Source organism: Oncorhynchus mykiss, chromosome 24 (genome assembly GCF_057628025.1).
Source record: "Oncorhynchus mykiss isolate SJ-2025 chromosome 24, ASM5762802v1, whole genome shotgun sequence".
Taxonomy (NCBI): domain Eukaryota; kingdom Metazoa; phylum Chordata; class Actinopteri; order Salmoniformes; family Salmonidae; genus Oncorhynchus; species Oncorhynchus mykiss.
In genome coordinates this window covers 12,971,365-12,991,799 of record NC_143045.1, presented here as the reverse complement: position 1 = coordinate 12,991,799, position 20,435 = coordinate 12,971,365, and the positions used below count along the sequence as shown (strand labels likewise).

At 42.7% G+C, this 20,435-nt stretch overlaps 1 protein-coding gene across 5 annotated transcripts in view; it reads right to left on the bottom strand.

Annotated features, from left to right (window-relative positions):
• The window catches only part of LOC149972366 (uncharacterized), a 94,806-nt gene that overhangs the window by 44,262 nt on the left and 30,109 nt on the right, over positions 1–20,435 (bottom strand). For 4 of the 5 annotated variants that reach the window (XR_016491323.1, XM_090218406.1, XM_090218404.1 and 1 more), the window contains exon 2: positions 8,508–8,584. Coding sequence is in view for 3 of the 5 variants with exons in the window: in XM_090218406.1 (XP_090074532.1) it covers positions 8,508–8,584 (77 nt within the window). In the remaining 2 variants the exon portion in view is untranslated. Of the gene's footprint in view, positions 1–8,507; positions 8,585–19,121; positions 19,466–20,435 lie in introns of those variants that run through there. The other variant, XR_016491324.1, reaches the window with a different exon arrangement.

Genomic DNA, 20,435 nt, shown 5'->3' with positions numbered 1-20,435 from the left:
TGTTCCACGACCGGGTACGACCGTACTCCCCGTAAAATGTAGAGAGACAAAGGCTTGCATCATTCAGTGAAGTCGAATTCCAATTTCAGAGAGGTGAAAACTAGTATGAGTGTAATAATGAAGGTGATTCGGTGAGCCACGGTAGTGTGTTGAGTAACCTTGTCTGAGACTTGTTGTTCGCTCCCCGAACGAATGCCTAGGCATGAGCTCAGCGAGCTAACAGAGTCGAATAATGAATACAAGTTTTTCTTCAGTACATACAGAGGAAATCAAGGTTTCTGCTATCAATCATGGGTTGATAATTCTGTTTGATCAACTAGTTTAGCAGATGGGAAGTAGTTAGCTGTGTGTGTTAGGAACGGTGCGGTAGTGTTTAGCATGTTAGCCAACACCCAGTATTTTGTCCTCACCAACCAAGACCGTGGTTTTGGTAGGGCAACGGTTAGAATGCTAGCTTCATTAGCACAAAGTCTCATTGTTGTTGGTGATTGAATCCCGGGTCGGCCTTAAGCATTTATCAGATTCCAAGAACGTGTCCGCATCTGTACAGCACTGTTCTAGAATATCGGACCGTTGGCTTTCATACTTTCCCGAAGCAATTTCTCCAACCTTCACCCCATTCAAATGAATAGAAGAGGCGTATGCAGAACCCCACTGGTTGGGAATTTTGGGGGTGTACGGGGTCAGGCTGTGCGGGGTCTCAGAGCAGTGCACCGTAGTTAGAGTACAGTGCATTCGGGAAGTATTCCGACCACTTTTTCCACATTTTGTTACGTTACAGCCCTATTCTAAAATGGATTTAAAAAAGTATAATCCTCATTAATCTACATACAATACCTCATATTGACAAAGCGAAAACAGGTTTTTATACATTTTAGGAAGAACATGTAAATGCATATGGAACGGTTCAAGGGGTCTGAATACTTTCCGAATGCACTGTATGTCACAACGGGCAACAGACTATGAGGTGTCCGCATCTTTGAACTCAACTGAATTACAGTTTACAGGCATGGTTCACTTCAGGGGTTCTCAAAGAAGGGTCCGCGGACCCCTTGGGGAGGTACGGCAGGGGGTCCGTGGTCAGTAAATATATATATATATATATATAAAATATGAATTACATAAATGTTTTTATGAATATTACTAACAACAACAGATTCAACTAATTTTGGCAAAGGTATCATGGAACAAGTTTTGAGGTTGTAATACAATACAACTTAAAATTATTAAAGGAGCTATATATTTGTTTTGATTCATTTAACTAGGCAAGTCAGGTAAGAAAAAATTCTTATTTACAATGACAGCCTACCCTGACCAAACCCAGACCAATTATGCACCTCCGTACCCCGCCCAATTACAGCCAGATGTGATACACTCTGGATTTGAACCAGAGACCTTTTGCCCTGAGATGCAGTGCCTTAGATGGCTGCACCACACAGGAACCTGCATTGCCGTGGGAGGTTCACAGGGATATTGGCTTCCACAGTACTCCACCAATAATAAATTGTTCAACTCAATCATTTTCATAGTCCAGTTAAAATAATAATAACATCAATGCAATGTAATTTAAGCTTTAAAACTGTATGTCTTTTTCTCTGCCTCATGGCAAAAAAATAAATCATTGCAGGATATTTGCTTTAAAGCCGTAACAACAAAGAGTATCTCTGCCCCATGATAAAATTTGTAGAATTGAAAGAAAAAAAATAGCTTGAAAACTGCAACATTTCTCTCCGATGCCAAGAGGCGGGCCTTTAACATGTTCCTTCCCAGGGAACCAAGACTTGGTTCGTCCGGCCATGCACTGCCAAAGTCATAGTAGAACTCCTTGTATGCTATTTTTTTTATCTCACTCGAGTTGTGTTCTGATTATGAGGGGTGCCCTGATGAATTTGCTATCACAAAAGGGTTCCCTTGGACCCCAAAAGTTTCAGAACCTCTGGTCTACCTAACGTTACTCTACCAGTATCAACAATGTTTCAGGTCATGGTCTTTACTATTTCTTTCCTTAAATGCTGATTCACTCATGACAAACATCAAACCTTTGGTAAGTGACGTAGACGCTAGACATGCCACCCTCTTTGCCATTATTATCTGAATTAATAGTGTTTCCCTGACCACAGCATACCAAGTAGTTTGCAACATAAACCAATAAAACAATGACTGTATTGGGTATTAGGATTCTGAGTAGAAATGACAACCACATCCTCTGTCAAAAAGAAAAATGCAGACATTCTTGTTTTAAGAGGCAATGGAAGTTCCCCAGCTCTTATTGGATAATGACAGATTATCAGATTCTCTGACTGCCCTCACACAGGCAAGCACTTGAACACACACACACACACACACACACACACGCGCACACACTCACACACAGGGAACTGCGCTGGTGGTCTTGCTATGGAGGCCTGGTAATGCACAGCACCATGCCAAGCCAGAAGAGAGAGTGCAGAGCTAGACGGATGCTATGAGGGGGAACAGATACAGTAGACTATATTACATTGAGCCCTTTTTAAACTGACAAGTCAACAGCTGTTCCCATAGTAATATCCTTCATCAGAAACATGCTCAGAACTGCTCTGTCTCAGTAGAGTTGTATGTTAATGCCAATAAAACGATGAGCACTAATCATAGTTGTTTTTTCTTTTCTTAATTATCTATTGTTGGAGCCTAGATATTTTGCTGCTTTGCAGAGGTTCGCCGCCATATCAGCGGTAACTATTCACAAAAGTTATGCATTACATGTTTGGTGCTTAACTTCTCTCATTAGGTTTCAATAACACATTTTCACTTTGCCAGGTTCATTAAAGCCTCTCGAAAATATTCTAAATGTGCCATTGTACATTTAATCTCCAACCAACGCTGCTGCTACTCTCTGTTATTATCATCTATGCATAGTCACTTTAATAACTCTGCCTACATGTACATATGACCTCAATTACCTCAACTCTGTACCGTAACCCCCTGTATATAGCCTCGCTATTGTTATTTTACTGCAGCTCTTTAATTATTTGTTACTTTTATTTCTTTTTTTTTTTTTTAGGTATTTTTCTTAAAACTGCATTGTTGGTTAAGGGCTTGTAAGAAAGCATTTCACTGTTGTATTCTGTGCATGTGACAAATAAACTTTGATTTGATTTGAGATCCATGTCTCCCAGTAACCAGCTCCTCTCTGTTACCATTTCAAAGGCTCTCTCTAATTTCCTTTCTCTCTTCCTCTCTTTTCATTCTCTCTCCTCCTCTCTCTCATTCCCTCACTCCCCCCTCTCTCTTCCACCCTCTTTCTCTCTCCGCCACAAAAACACAGTCAGCTCTTATTGGCTGATAGTCTGTCTCGAACCACGCCAATATTCCCTGACTCATGCGTGGGTATTGGCTGGTGCTGGCTCAGCTAATGGCAGGTGAGGCAGTAGCGCTGTGCTGTGCTGTTGTGTGCCACTTAATCAATGCCCTGCAGAAGTGCCAGACAGCTCAGCACTGGCAGCTCTCTCTGCGTTGGGCATGGCTAACCTTCTGGAGTCAGCAGCGCTGGGGAGGGCATGGCATTTCTACACACAAACAAACACACGGGCATACACGTGGACACACACATACACATTAGTGGTGGACGCACACACGCACAGGGACACGCACACACCCAACCCCTTCCTCTTCAAAACACCCCGCCCCCGCCCCCAACCCCAAACCCCACATCAGCTCTAGTGGTGGGTTGTCGGGTACAGGCAGCGTATGCCAGGCTGGTCTGACGTACCCTACAACCCACGTCGCCCATCCTGCCTTGGATCAGGGACAACATCCAAGATGCCATCTCTCTCTCTGTCTCTCTCTCTCTCTAGCAGCTGCAGTAGCCATGAGCTGCAGTAAACAGTGGCTCTAGGCCCCAGACTGAAAACCCCTCAGCTTAAAGCTTGCAGCATTATCTCTGTAACCCCAAAGCAATTTGCTAGAGGCACTTGGCCTTTCCCGCCGTCATCAAAATGTATTCCTGGCACCAGGTCTTTATCCCACTTCTCTCTCTTTCGACGACGTGCTGCTGGGCTTTAACCTTGCAGTGACTCCTCCTCCTCCGCACCAGGTTAATGCCTGGGATCGTTTGCCACGCTCATTCAGTCAAAGCCTATCAAGCGTTCATCTGCTCAATTCATTGTTCATTTACAAAGAGTTGTAATGGATGTCTGTGGTTGCAAGTGTTGTAGACGACATGTACTTGAGGCTGGTTAGTGGGAGATGCCAAAAACAATAAACAGACTGCATTTTAAATTATGAATACTAAAGGTAAAGGACTCGTCCAGCTGCTGCTGTCAGGGGCAGCAGGCAAACTCTGCTGGTGTTAGCATTGTGTGTTGGTACAGGAATTGTGTTATCGCTCACAAATAACATCCACGTTATTATTATACAGTACTTGTGGTTTGGTATGGTAATGAATATACACAACATGACCAAAAGTATGTGGACACTTTGTTCGTCGAACATCTCCTTCCAAAATCATGGGCATTAATATGGAGTTGGTCCCCCTTTGCTGCAATAACAGCCTCCACTCTTCTGGGAAGGCTTTCCACTAGATGTTGGTACATTGCTGCAGGGACTTGCTTCCATTCAGCCACAAGAGCATTAGTGAGGTCGGGCACTGATGTTGGGCGATTAGGCTTGGCTCGCAGTTGGTGTTCCAATTCATCCCAAAGGTGTTCAATGGGGTTGAGGTCAGGGCTCTGTGCAGGCCAGTCAAGTTCTTCCACAACGATCTCGAAAAGCCATTTCTGTATGGACCTCGATTTGTGCATGGGGGCATTGTCATATTGAAACATGAAAAGGGCCTTCCCCAAACTGTTGCCACAAAGTTGGAAGCACAGAATCATCAAGAATGTCAATGTATGCTGTAGCGTTAAGATTTCCCTTTACTGGAACTGAAGAGCCTGAAACATGAAAAAAAGCCCAAGATCATTACTCCTCCTCCACCAAACTTTACAGTGGGAACTATGCATTGGGGTAGGTAGCGTTCTCCTGGCATCCACCGAACCCAGATTTGTCCGTCGAACAGCCAGATAGTGAAGCATGATTCATCAATCCAGAGAACACGTTTCCACTGCTCCAGAGTCCAATGGCGGTGAGCTTTACACCACTCCAACCCAGCGATGCTTGGCATTGAGCATGGTGATCTTAGGCTTGTGTGCGCCATGGAAACCCATTTCATGAAGCTCCCGACGAACAGTTCTTGTGCTGTGGTTGCTTCCAGAGGCAGTTTGGAACTCGGAAGTGAGTGTTGCAACCGATGACAGACGATTTTGACGTGCTTCAGCACTCGGGGGTCCAGTTTTATGAGTTTGAATGGCCTACTGTACCACTTCACAGCTGAGCCATTGTTGCTCCTAGACCAGGGATCATCAACTAGATTTAGCTGCGGATGGTCGGGGGGCCGGAACATAATTACTAATAATTTGTAGACTGCAAATTGACCGCAAGAAGCCCAAGCAGATATAATGATTGACTAAAACATCATCATTTCAAACCTTGCTTACAACCCCTATGTGAGAATGCTGTTCATTGACTACAGCTCAGCGTTCAACACCATAGTGCCCACAAAGCTCATCACTAAGCTAAGGACCCTAGGACTAAACACCTCCCTCTGAAACTGGATCCTGGACTTCCTGACGAGCCACCCCCGGGTGGTAAGGGTAGACAACAACACATATGCCACACTAATCCTCAACACGAGGGCCCCTCAGGGGTGCGTGCGTAGTCCCCTCCTGTACTCCCTGTTCACCCACGACTGAGTGGCCAAGCACGACTCCAACACCATCATTAAATTTGCCAATGACACTAGGCGGTAGGTAGCCTAGTGGTTAGAGCATTGGGCCAGTAACCGAAAGGTTGCTAGAGCAAATCCTTGAGCTGACAAGGTAAAAATCTGGCTTGCCTACTTAAACAAAGGTTATATTTTAAATAAAATGTCAAAACTATGGTACTATAGGCCTGATCACTGACAACAATGAGACAGCCTATAGGAAGGAGGTCAGAGACCTGGCAGTGTGGTGCCAGGACAACAACCTCTCCCTCAACATGAGCAAGACAAAGGAGATGATCGTGGACTACAGAAAAAGGAGGGTCGAATACGCCCCTATTCACAGCGAAGGGGCTGTAGTGGAGCAGGTTGAGATTTTGAAGTTCCTTGGTGTCCACATCACCAACAAACTATAATGGTCCAAACACACCAAGACAGTCGTGAAGAGGGCACGACAACATCTTTTCCCCCTCAGGAGACTGAAAAGATCTGGCATGGGTCCCCAGATCCTAATAAAAGTTCTACAGCCGCACCATTGAGAGCATTCTGACCGATTGCATCACCGCCTGGTACGGCAACTGCTCTGCATCCGATACAGAGGGTAGTGCCTACAGCCCAGTACATCACATGGGCCAAGCTTCCTGCCATCCAGGACCTATATACTAGGCGGTGTCAGAGGAAGGCCCAAAAAATTGTGAAAGACTCCAGTCACCCAAGTCATAGACTGTTCTCTCTGCTACCGCACGGCAAGCGGTACCGGAGTGCCATGTCTAAGTCCAAAAGGCTCCTTATCAGCTTCTAAGCCAAGTTTTTACACTGCTGTTACTCTGTGTTTATTATCTATGCATAGTCAGTCACTTTACCCCTACCTACATGAACAAATTACCTCGACTAACCTGTACCCCCGCACACTGACTCGGTACCGGTACCCCCTGTATATAGCCTAGTTATTGTTATTTTATTGTGTTACTTTTATTACATTTTTTACTTTAGTTTATTTAGTAAATATTTTCTTAACTCTATTTCTTGAACTGCGTTGTTGGTTAAGTGCTTGTAAGTAACCATTTCACGGTAAGGTCTACACTTGTTATATTCGGTGCATGTGACAAATACAATTGTATTTTATTTGATAATGTGTCTCTCTATTATGCGTGGGAATACTTGGGAACAGATTTCTTAAATTAAAATCACTTGGAGCTGATTTCCAGGTGTTTTTATGGTCTTTTATGTCCAACTTTTTTTTAATTGTATTTTTGGCTCAGAAAACTTGCGGGCCAAATAAAGACAAAACCTGTCATAGACGTTTCCACTTCACAATAACAGCACTTACAGTTGACCGGGGCAGCTCTAGCAGGGCAGATATTTGACAAACTGATTGTTGGAAAAGGTGTGCTCGATTATATACACCTGTCAGCCGAATCCACTCATTTGAGGGGGTGTCCACATACTTTTGTATATATAGCATATATGTGTGTGTCTGTGTGCATGTCTGTGTTTGTGTGTGTCTGTGGGTGTGCAAGTGTGTGCGTGTGCATGCGTGTGTGTGTGTGTGCAAGCGTACGTGCGTGCAAGTTCTTCTGTGCGTGCATGCATGCCTAAGTCTATGCATGTGCTTGCGTGCTTGAGAGTGAATGTGCATACGCAAGTGTGTATTTTCTGTGCATGCATGTGTGCGAGAGGGCATGCATGTGCTTGTGTGTGTGTGCGTGTGTGTGTCTATACATGTGCCATGGGAAGGCTGTCGGTGGCAGCTGTTGTATTCTGGCTGATGACCACAGAGAGTGTATAGCTGCAGCAGCTGAACAGAGCTGAGAGGAAGACAGGAGACACTGAGGGAGGAGGCCCAGACCCTTCACCGTGTTTGTTTACCATCTCAGTAGACCGTTCAAGGTACATTCCAGCAGGGTGGCGAGCTCCAAGGACTGCTCCAATACAGATTCTACAGGCACACTTGAAATGCGGTCTGGTAAAAGTAGCCTTTTGAGAAGTGTATCTTGGTCCAAAGAAATGTTTGATTTCACCAAATGTAAAACATTCTGTCATAAAGAGCACATGTTCAACTTAATACAGACACATTTTCCCATCTCAAAAAGTCCAATAAAAAAATACTATAGTAATTGTCTATTAAGTGCCAAATAAAGTAACAGGGTTGATTTCATATTAAATCAAGTCATAAATCCCCTTCAATTGTTAAAACATTTCTAGCCTGTCTATCTATGGGTAACAGGGTGGACGGTTTCTGCCACAAAACACCAGAAAATGGCCAAAAAGAGTAGAACCAGCTTACCTACTTTTACACTAGGATTTGATTTTTAGATGTTCAATGTTTTGTCTTTTTTTTTGTTTTTAAAGGAATAGTTTTACCGTTTTAAAAAGAGAGATCAGTTCAAGCAACAGGGTTGATCTTAAAATCAGTGACAGTAAATGAATCACTAATCACATTAAGTAAATAATACTCTTCAGAAATGACTTTGTCAAAGCAACAAAACAAAGAGGGCTTTACAAGGTTGTGGTTAAGTGGGTTAAAAGCCTGAAGTCACAGAGGAAAATGTAAAAATGCTGAATTTTGTTAATTTCTTTACTCACATTTCAAAAGTAGCGAATTCTCCAGGGCACTTAATTTAATATAGCAGGGTTTTAAATTAAATATTGGTGCACAATTTCTACTTAAAATATCAAAGGGACGCAAAAGGCACTCTTTTCGTGGAACGACCCAGCTAAGAATACTCACAGTCCAGAAGTGGTGCGAATGATCTTGTGAGGCTGCTCTCTTCCGCTCATGGCTTCTGTGGATACTGTCTCTGGTTCCTGAAAGACACACAACATGAAACAAGCATATATCTTATCATCATGCCACTACGTTGATATATACTGAGTGTACAAAACATTAAGAACACCTGCTCTTTCCATGACATACTGCCCAGGTTAATCCAAGTGAAGCTATGATTCCTTATTGTTGTCACATGTTAAATCCACTTCAATCAGTGTAGATGATGGGGAGGAGATGGGTTAAAGAAGGATTTTTAAGCCATGCAACAATTGAGACATGGATTGTGTGTGTGTGCCATTCAGAGTGAATGGGCAAGACAAAATATTTAAGTGTCTTTGAATGGGGTATGGTAGTAGGAGCCAAGCACACCGGTTTGTGTCAAGAACTGCAATGCTGCTGGGTTTTTCACGCTCAACAGTTTCCCGTTTGTATCAAGAATGGTCCACCACCAAAAGGACATCCAGCCAACTTGACAAAACTGTGAGACGCATTGGAATCAACCCCTTGTGCCCCGATGAATCGAGGCTGTTCTGAGGGCAAAAGGGGGTGCAACTCAATATTAGGAAGGTGTTCCTAATGTTTGGTATTCTCAGTGTATATCGCATAAAGGGACTAAGACAGATGAGCAATGTCTGTTTTCATACACTTCTCCCTTGATGCTTCACTAGGTTCAGTTTATGCACAGAACTGCCGAATCACATGCAGAGAGAAGGTGGTTTACACAGTGCACTCATTTCCATAGAGGAAAAACAGACGCTTTCAAAATATGATCTTCACATTGACAGAGTGAACATTTCATAAAACAGCTCTGATGCTAATAATCATTGTTGTAAATGATTGTTGCATGACACACTACATTCTCGACTACATTAGGCAGCCACGATGTAGAATACAGTGGAAACAAGTAGTGGTTTATGGCTATCATCTTGATTGTAATAATTACAACCCAAAGAAAAATGAAATTCCGTTCATTCCTGGAAAAAATCTGTGAATCCTTCAAAGGGGAAATTCAAATTTTGAATGTTTTTCTCTGTACATTTCTGAAGACGAGTGGTCTATTCTGGGCACCGCTTCAAAAACACAGAGAGAAAAAACCTCTCTCTCTCTGAATTAGCCGGCGGTTCCTTTTATTGGAGTGGATTCTGTTCTAATTTTAAAGCCTTTTGTAATAAAAGGTCTTAATTATGACCTTGAATTCCAAGTAGCGGCGGTGTAACCAGAGAGCTATTACAGTGAGGCTCCTACTGGGCGTCCATTAGCCAATAGCCAGGCACTACACTGCTAGTCTTCCACTAGATAGCCTCTCTGCTTTACTGACAACCTCTGCGTGTTCCCTCCCAGCCTACCTGGTAACACAGGTAATCAAAGGAGCAGTTAATGCCATGTACTTTGAGTTAATGTCTATAGCGTTGTTGTGTAATTATGTGTGGCCTGGTCATGACTCAAACACGGCTCGACTGTCAACAGTAGAGCGCTCCTCTGTCTGGACTAGAAGACACAGCCACCGGTGTAAGATGTAATGGTAATGTACACCAGAGCAGGTAATGATGTCATACTGAGTGTAGGGTAAACAGGGAAAGGGGGAAAAGAGTGAGTATTTCAGGAACATTTTAACTGTGAATGTGTGTGTTCTGTAAATCCCCACAGGTATAAAAGCTTGTCAACCTGATTGTATCCTAAATGGTACCCTATTCCCTAATATTGCAGTACTTTTGACCAGAGCCCTGAACAAAGTACACTACAGTATATAGGCTTTGGAATAGGGTTCCATTTCAGACAAAACCCCTGTCCCAATTTTGTGGGTGGTGAGGACTGAGGGTGAGGATGGCTCCATTCTGAAGCCGGGGTGTAATGAAGTCATCATGGGGGCTGTGAGAGATGTCAGTATGAGAGAAGTTTTTTGTGTGTCCTCAAATGACCTAATGTTCCCACTCTCCTCTGTGCCTCTCTTTCTCCACTCCACCCTCCCTCCCATCCTATCTTCGTCGCCTTCCTTCGTTCCCGACTCCTAGTATCGCTCCACTTAACTCTCCATCCTTTCTGCCAACCTTCCACCCCTGTTTCTCCTCAGCATCTCTTCTATCAGAGGTTTCCACACCTCTCCCCCGTCTATCACTCTATCCAATGAGTGTCAAACATAGGGGCTCCAATCCAGCCCGAGGGTGGTTAGATTAAAATATATATATATATACTGTACTGTATATTTTTTTGGGGGAAACAAACTCAATATACTTTAAAATGAACCACTGAAATTAAAGCTAGTTAGGGAGTATTGAAAATTCCAAAAAGTATGTATAGAATACAATTTTTGTTGCTAATGTTGATGGCAAGGAAATATAAACCATTTTCAGTGGGGCCCTCCAGACCTCGTTGAAGACCGAAAGCGGTCCGCAGGGCAAAATGAGTTCGGCACCCCTATCTTTTATAGGACACCCACCCAGAGCACAGCGCTATAGCTAGCTTGTAGCTACCTTCAGGCTGGTGCCTTCCTTTCCTCTCCCTCTGCTACAGTATTCAGATTCATCACATAAAATATCCCAATAGATTTATTTACATTCTCAAATATATTTTTTATCTATAAGGCTAATACAGACATACCTGTACCCCCCACCCCACCTTCTATCGCTCTCTCACACTCTCTCACTATCTGCCTGATGGAGGGAGGGTGGGGTAATCCACACTAGTTGCCATGACACCAGACAGCCCTTGCTCAGTGAAGGCTCTCTGCTCTATTTCCCCTGAGCCTTCCACAGAGAAGTGAGTGTGTGTGTGTGTATGTCTGTTTGTTTATGTGAGTGTGTGTTTGTGCTCTCCCTGTATATAGCTCCATTCTTGTGTATTAAATTACTATTTTTATTTTCTTCAAATTTTTTAAAACTCTGCATTGTTTTGAAGGGCTCATAAGCAAGCATTTCACAGTAAAGTCTACACCTGTTGTATTCGGCGCATGAGGCAAATATAATTTGATTTGTGTGTGTGTGTGTCTGACTGAGAGTGACAGAGTGAGAGCGCATCAGAGTGAGAATGCATGTCACCCATATAAAGGGACAGAAGGACAGAATTATGTCACTTGTATGTACAATGCTTTCAGAAAGTAGTCATACCCCTTGACTTATTCCACATTTTTCTCACTCATCTACACACAACACCCCATAACGATAAAGTGAAAACATGTTTTTATAAATGTTTTCAAATGTATTGAAAATTAAATATTCACACCCGTGAGCCAATAATTGTATCAGCACCATTGACAGCAACCATTGACAGCAAGTCTTTTTGGGTAAGTCTCTAAGAGCTTTGCACACCTGGATTGTACAGTATTTGATCATTATTCTTTTAAAACTTCTCAATCAAGCTCTGTCAAGTTGATTGTTGAGCATTGCTGGACAGCCATTTTCATGTTTTGCCATAGATTTTCAAACCAATTTAAGTTAAAACTGTAACCAGGTCACTCAGGAACACTCAATGTCGCCTTGGTAAGCAATTCACCCAGTGTCTGTTGCAAAACAGACTGAACCAAGTTTTCCTCTAGGATTTTGCCTGTGCTTATAGCTGTATTCCGTTTATTTTTATCCTGAAAAACTCCCTAGTCCTTCCCAATGACGAGCATACCCATTACATGATGCAGCCACCACCATGCTTGAAAATATGAAGAGTGGTACTCAGTGATGTGTTGAATTTGCCCCAATCATAACACTTTGTATTCAGGACAAAAATGTATTTCCCACATTATTGCAGTATTTAAGTGCTTTGTTGCAAACAGGATGCATGTTTTGGAATATTCTATTCTGTACAGGCTTCCTTTGTTTCACTCTGTTATTTAGCTTAGTGTTGTGGAGTCACTCCAATGTTTTCTCATATCACAAACATTCAACTGTTTTAAAATCATCATTGGTCTCATGGTGAAATCCCAGAGCAGTTTCCTTCCTCTCCAGCAACTGAGTGACTGGGTATATTGATACACCATCTAAAGCCTAATTAATAACTTCCCCATGCTCAAACGGATATTCAGCATCTGTTGTTTTTTTACACATGAGCCATTGAAAACCCTTCCTGGTCTTTATGGTTGAATCTGTGCTTGAAATTCAATACTCGATTGAGGGATCTTACAGATAATTGTATGTGTGGGGTACAGAGATGGGGTAGTTCTAAAAAAATATATGCTAACCACTATTATAGAACATGGAATGAGTCCTTGCAACTTAATATGCGGTTAAGAGGTGTGAATACTTTTTGACGTCACTGTATGTCTGTCACAAGGGAGGTAACTCCGACCCGAGTTAAATGCACGTAAATGGAACGGAGTTCCCTTTTAATGCACTTTTCTCTCCAAGTGTATTCTGACCTTGATCTTAAACTCCACGAGAAAATCTGTTGGCCAGCAAGTAGGAGGGTTTTCAGGGGTTGAATTAAATGTATTCAGCGCTCGCAAGCGAACCATGCCTGCAAAGCCCGTTATGCACCTGCATAAGATAACAACTATCTGGAAGTGTGTAGGGAAAGCGTGTGTAGGAAAAGCGTCTGAATCGGGCCCAAGGTAAATAAGAATACACTTAACGTGTTGTGCAGTGGATGCAGCAAGGAGGGGAAATGTATCATGAATAAAGAATAATGCCATATTACTTAAACACCATGTAACAAGCCTCGCTTGAAACATTGTGTATAATCACGCTCATCCCATTTACAGTAATGCAGACAACATGCTTAACAGTAAGGGGCCGATTCTGACTTAAGAAATGTTCGCCCTTCCTAGGCTTTTCTCAGATGAATACCTTATTCAGGTGAGTAACGGGCTTTGCAGGCGTGGTTCCCCTGGCGCACGCTGAATACATTTAATTAAACTGCTGAAAACCCTCCCACTTAGTGGCCATGAGATTTTCTCGTGTAGTTTTCAGTACATTTATCTTAACCCATCCCTTTAAATACAATGTACATTAATTATAATTTTGTCGACAGACTAGAATAGATTGAGAGAAGAGTTCAGAAAGTAGGGATCAATGAAAGAATGCCATTAATTCATCTTTGCCTCCGTTTCAGCACCAACTGGTAGATTAATAAATACTCTGATCTTGTAGATTATTTTAGGCACATTTTCAAAGTTAAAAGTTGTGTCTATATCCTCTTTCGTTGGCCTAGTCTTGTTAAATGTTTTTAGAATGTATAGTTTTTCATGAACTATTGGAAGGTGGAAAAAAAGTGCACAATAGAGGTTGAACAATAGTCCTATAAATCTACCCTCATTCTGACTAATCATGGAACTGTACGAACCATACACCAGGCTCCAGGTTTAACCTGCTACGTGTGGTCTGTTCCACAATGATTCTAATAGGCTACATGTCCTAAATTACTGTACAGCGTTAGCCTAATATGATCCAGTAATGCTAGTGACCCTCAGGAACAACTGCACAGACGTGACAGAGGAAAGAAAGGTCAATGGAATGGAATGATGTGAAATGTAAGCTACAAATTGAAGAAAACTAACACTAAAGTTACAGTTATAAATGTATGTGGGTGTTACTGACGGTGGCTCCCGATAGTGGCTAATATTTAACATGCTAAAAATTGTACAGTAAAATGGAAAAAAACCCGTGTATATAATTGAAACATTCTAAAGCACATGCATCAACTCGGCAGGTTCAGCACAATAGAAGCCTATATAGAAGCCTATATCTTGTCCATATTTCATCCACGCAAATTATGAGGGCACACAATTACAATTCGGAATAACGGCACATCTATTTATAGCCCATTTCACTGTGGAAAAGGGGCCCAATACATGTGGCTGGTTTCACATTGATCTCCAGGGATCATAAGGAAAAATGATCTAAAACAGTTGCTGTGTGTATTATCACTAGCTCTTATCTTATCAACTTAGAAATGATAGTGCATGGAGAACGCTGTTATTCATTTTCGAAAAAATGAAGTAGATCCTTTTCCCAATTGGAAGAGGCAGGTTTGCTCGACCTTGCGAGTGAGGTCAGAATACAGCGTGTCTGTAGACAACTTCGCCACACCTTCACTTCTTACATCTCCAAGCCGAAATAATAGTGTGAATAGCAAGTTATTTTCAGCTTAAGTTCAAGGTCAGACTACACACAGAGAGAAAAGTGCATAAAATGGGAATGATGTTCAATTTAGTCACACTTAACTATGAGTGCAGAACAGCTTGTATCTAGACCGTCTACAGTATCTCTCCCTCCCCACTCTCTCACTCCCTCTCCCCCTCTTTGTCTCCCCCCCCCTCTCTGTGTCCTCCACCGACTCCTAGCTAATAAAACCGTCCACTCTAGCTAGCTTCCCATCCATCCCAAGGCTCCAAACCTGATGAATAATTTAGCAGTCTATATTTCCAGCCATCTGGTTCTCTTTGCCTGGCCATCAGTCCTCCTCCTAGTCTACGGTCACTGGCTGCTTGCATTGGCTTCAAACGTGCACATACCTATTTCACACTCATAGACGTATACAGTACATAGGTACATCCATATACATTGACATACATATTCATACTCAGTGTTAATATGCATAATTTACTTGAAATGCTGTGCTTCTCATTCGCATAGCCGCAATACAAGGAATCACGGTGTAAAAGGTTTGAGGAGGAAGGTAGCCAAAGATAATTATAATGATAAAGCCATGACAGCCATGTCATGAATATTTATGAAGGTATATTTGTATGGATTAACTATACTTCTGTGAAGTAGCTGACTTTTACTCAACATGCTACAAAAGTTCAACTTAAGGGAAATGGACAAAAAGTGCAAGAATCATAATTTTCCCTCTGTAATGAAAATCAAAAGGAATCGCTGTCATATGATCACCTTAAAGCTATATTGACTTGAACCAAATTATACCGAAAAGGAACACATTCACCAGGTCATGAACCTGTTGCACTGGCCAACATCCACCAGCAGAGGACAGAGTAACCCCTCTGTCCCCTTTAACAAATTATTCTCCAGGGAGGACCATACCAGGTTCAAAGCTATACAAAAAAACTGGGTTAGGCTTCTGATCAGTCAGGTTCATGATGACAACAATAATCATAATCTAAAAACATAATTACATACAATTTAACAATGACACAGCATATGGTCTTGAGCAAATATAATTGGCGGACATTTTGAAATTACTGTTTAGATAGGGTTGCTGTGCTGAGGTTTTGCTTACTGAAAAAGATAATGTGAGAAAAATCATATGATGGGAAAATCTGGGATCTTTCCCTCTTTACATCCCTCTCTACATCCCTCCCTCCATCCCTCTCTACATCCCTCTTTATATCCATCCCTCCATCCCTCTCTACATCCTTCCCTCAATCCCCCTTTACATCCATCGCTCCATCCCTCTCTACATCCCTCCCTCCATCTCTCTCTACATCCCTCCCTCCATCCCTCTTTACATCCATCCCTCCATCCCTCTCTACATCCTTCCCTCAATCCCCCTTTACATCCATCGCTCCATCCCTCCTCCATCTCTCTCTACATCCCTCCCTCCATCCCTCTCTCCATCCCTCTCTACATCCATCCCTCTATCCCTCTCTACATTTCTCCCTCCATCCCTCTCTACATCCTCCCTCCATCCCTCCCTACATCCCGCTCTACATCCCTCCCTCCATCCATCCCTCTCTACATCCCTCCCTCCATCCCTCTCTACATCCATTCCTCCATCCCTCTCTACATCCCTCCCTCCATCCCGCTCTACATCCCTCCCTCCATCCCTCTCTACATCCCTCCCTCCATCCCTCTCTACATCCCTCCCTCCATCCCTCTCTACATCCATCCCTCTTTACATCCATCTCTCTCTACATAGAGATATCAGCTGATGTACGAAGGGCTATATAAATACATTTGATTTGATTTTGATTTGATTTTGTATTTTGATTTGATTTACATCCCTCCCTCCATCCATCCCTCCCTCCCTCCATCCATCCCATCCCAAATTACATTTCTCTCTACATCCCTCCCTCCATCCATCCCTCTTTACATTCCTCCCTCCATCCCTCTACATCCATCCATCCCTCGCTACATCCCGCTCTACATTCATCCCTCCATCCATCCCTCTTTACATTCCTCTCTATGTCCCTCTCTACATCCCTCCCTCCATCCCTCTATATAATCCCACCCTCCATCCCTCTCTACATCCCTCCCTCCCTCCCTCCATCCCTCTCTTTATCCATCCCTCCATCCATCCCTCCCTCTACTGAACACTGTCCTTTTCTCTGTTAAATGACAGCTCACAGAGATCAAGCCCCTGGTGGAGCGTCAACACAACCAGCCTCTTTGTTCAGGTGAAATTCTTCCCTGGTATCTCCGGCTCCCAAACTCCCGAGCTGCGTTTACTCAGCTTAAAGAAATGAGACGAGTCTTGTAGCTAGCTGCTTGGCGCCCACCCTCTTCCCCAGCCATCTCCATAGACAGAGGATGCGTCCCAAGTGGCACCCTATGTCCTATATTATGAACTAAAAAGCATACAGGGTGCCGTTTGGCAAGCAACCATAGACAGAGAGGATGTAACAGCCAAGATAATCCAGTCATACTTAGGGTGTAGGCCTACACTGTAAACATGATTTAAATGGTGATGGCATAACGTAGACATACTAGTGGAAAATTATATTAGGGATCATAAAATGCGCCGTAGAATTGTAACATATGTCTTTGTAGGTTCATAAAATGAAATCCCAGGGTAAATAATGTTCATAAAATGAAATCCCAAGGTAATCTAGGTTCATAAAATGAAATCCCAGGATAAACTAGGTTCATAAAATGAAATCCCAGGATAAACTAAGTTCATAAAATGAAATCCCAGGATAAACTAGGTTCATAAAATGAAATCCCAGGGTAATCTAGGTTCATAAAATGAAATCCATGGATAAACTAGGTTCATAAAATGAAATCCCAGGGTAATCTAGGTTCATAAAATGAAATCCCAGGGTAATCTAGGTTCATAAAATGAAATCCCAGGGTAAACTAGGTTCATAAAATGAAATCCCAGGATAAACTAGGTTCATAAAATGAAATCCCAGGGTAAACTAGGTTCATAAAATGAAATCCCAGGATAAACTAGGTTCATAAAATGAAATCCCAGGGTAATCTAGGTTCATAAAATGAAATCCCAAGGTAAACTAGGTTCATAAAATGAAATCCCAGGGAAATCTAGGTTCATAAAATGAAATCCCAGGGTAAACTAGGCTCATAAAATGAAATCCCAGCCTAAATTATGGTCATAAAATGAAATCCCAGAGTAAATAATGTTCATAAAATTAAATCCCAGGGTAAATATTGTTCATAAAATGAAATCCCAGGGTAATCTAGGTTCATAAAATGAAATCCCAGGGTAATCTAGGTTCATAAAATGAAATCCCAGGGTAATCTAGGTTCATAAAATGAAATCCCAGGGTAAACTAGGTTCATAAAATGAAATCCCAGGGTAATCTAGGTTCATAAAATGAAATACCAGGATAAACTAGGTTCATAAAATGAAATCCCAGGGTAATCTAGGTTCATAAAATGAAATCCCAGGGTAATCTAGGTTCATAAAATGAAATCCCAGGGTAAACTAGGTTCATAAAATGAAATCCCAGGGTAATCTAGGTTCATAAAATGAAATACCAGGATAAACTAGGTTCATAAAATGAAATCCCAGGGTAATCTAGGTTCATAAAATGAAATCCCAGGGTAATCTAGGTTCATAAAATGAAATCCCAGGGTAAACTAGGCTCATAAAATGAAATCCCAGCCTAAATAATGTTCATAAAATGAAATCCTAGGGTAAACTGGGTTCATAAAATGAAATCCCAGGGTAATCTAGGTTCATAAAATGAAATCCTAGGGTAAACTAGGTTCATAAAATGAAATCCCAGGGTAATCTAGGTTCATAAAATGAAATCCCAGGGTAAATAATGTTCATAAAATGAAATCCCAGCGTAAATAATGTTCATAAAATGAAATCCCAGGGTAATCTAGGTTCATAAAATGAAATCCCAGGGCAAACTAGGTCATAAAATGAAATCCCAGCCTAAATAATGGTCATAAAATGAAATCCCAGAGTAAATAATGTTCATAAAATTAAATCCCAGGGTAAATATTGTTCATAAAATGAAATCCCAGGGTAATCTAGGTTCATAAAATGAAATCCCAGGGTAATCTAGGTTCATAAAATTAAATCTCCGGGTAAATTGTGATGTGTATGAAATGACAGGACCTAAGGAAACCACAGTGAAAACACTTTTAGCGAAGTGAAAAAACAAACACATTTATCATACCTGTTTATTGTATGAGAGGTAGCCCAGTGGGATGAATGTGTGGCTCACTGTGCTCCCTGCCCTGACAGCTTCCCCACCCATCCCAGACACATTAACTATTAGCCCTCCAGCCTCGGCAGCTGTGTGTGTGGTGTATGTGTACAAGCATAAATCTGTGTCTACACACGTGTGCGAGCATGCATGCATGCACATTGGTCTGTGTGCATGTGCAGCATGTGTGTAGGGATGGCTTGCTGTGTCTGCTAAAAAATGGCCGAGCCCAATCTGGCTGGCTTAGACAGAGGGAGAGAAAGAGAGGTCAAGCATTCATTTTACACTACCTTTACACACACTGACAGGTGAGGTCTGCTTTGATCTAACTTCAGCTGATCCACTCCTGTCTGTCAGTTCGCTGGTGGTGACTGCATGGTCAGGAAGCAGCTTAAAGGTTCTACTTCTCCTGCGCCACAGAAAGATAACACTATGGGGAGAGGTCCAAATCAGAGGCAAATACAAACACCAGTAAGGCAGTAACCCTTTGCTTTTCAATGCTTTACAGCTGCCTATCAGTGCACAACCAACCGCCCAGGCAGGGACACTACCTGCGTCTCCGTACCATATAGCATATCTCCAGGAACCGCAAGCCACTGTGAGCCACTGCGGTGGGGCTCGGTGTGGACGTAATGGGGAGTTGTGGGGAGTGACAGTTAAAGGGGAGAGGGAGAAGGGGGGCATTGGGGAAGGGGGTTTGCAGTGTGCAGAAGTGTGTGGGGGGGCTGTTCATGTGTGCCATGCACTGCACACAATGGGGTCCGCCCGCTACGGAGAGAGAGCAAGAGCAGGAAGGAATCTGGCCGCTCTGTTTCTCTCTACCGCCCTCATTCATTCTCTCTCTCTGTCTCTCACTGAGTCAAATAGGAGAGGAGTGGCGAGGGGAGAGGGGCGAGGCGAGGGGAGAGGGGCTGGCTGCACTCGGAGCACAGCACGGCCAGGCTGAACCGAGTGAACTGCACCAGAGTGTTTGCTGTGAGGTCAGAGAGTCCAACATTCCTCTGGAGCTGTGTGTTTACACTGCTCGGGAGAGAGAGAGAGCGAGAGAGCGAGAGAGAGAGAGAGGGGTGGGGCGCCAGGGGGGAACGAGGGGGCTTACAGAACGTGGAACAAATCAACGTCCCGTCCCTCTTTGTGCCATACAGTCCCGTCCTGCTCTACTCTACTCTACCGCTGAGCCAATGCAACACTACACTATCACTTCAACCAGGCTTTTGAATCATCACAAACTTTGAATTATCTGTGAAGAAAAGCAACAGGCTGATAGGGTGTTTATTATCTACAGCCTGGGATCTAGTACAGATTTTTGTTTGTTTGCTAGATGTGTGGTTTATTTAACGTTAATCATTTATGTGTTGAAAAGTTGGGGGAAAACTCTAAGGAGCAGAGTTAGATCTGGTAATCAAACACATATTTCTCTGTGCCTCTGGAGACACACATGGAAAAGGACGTCCAACACTCCAATCATGTCAAAAACAATTGTACATTCTGCAGAGTGAATTTCATAATTCTCACAAAGCGAGATTCTACATAAAAACTAGCTTGGCTTAACAATTCTGAAAACCCGGAGCCTATGGTAAAAGTAGAAACTATTTATATTGGTA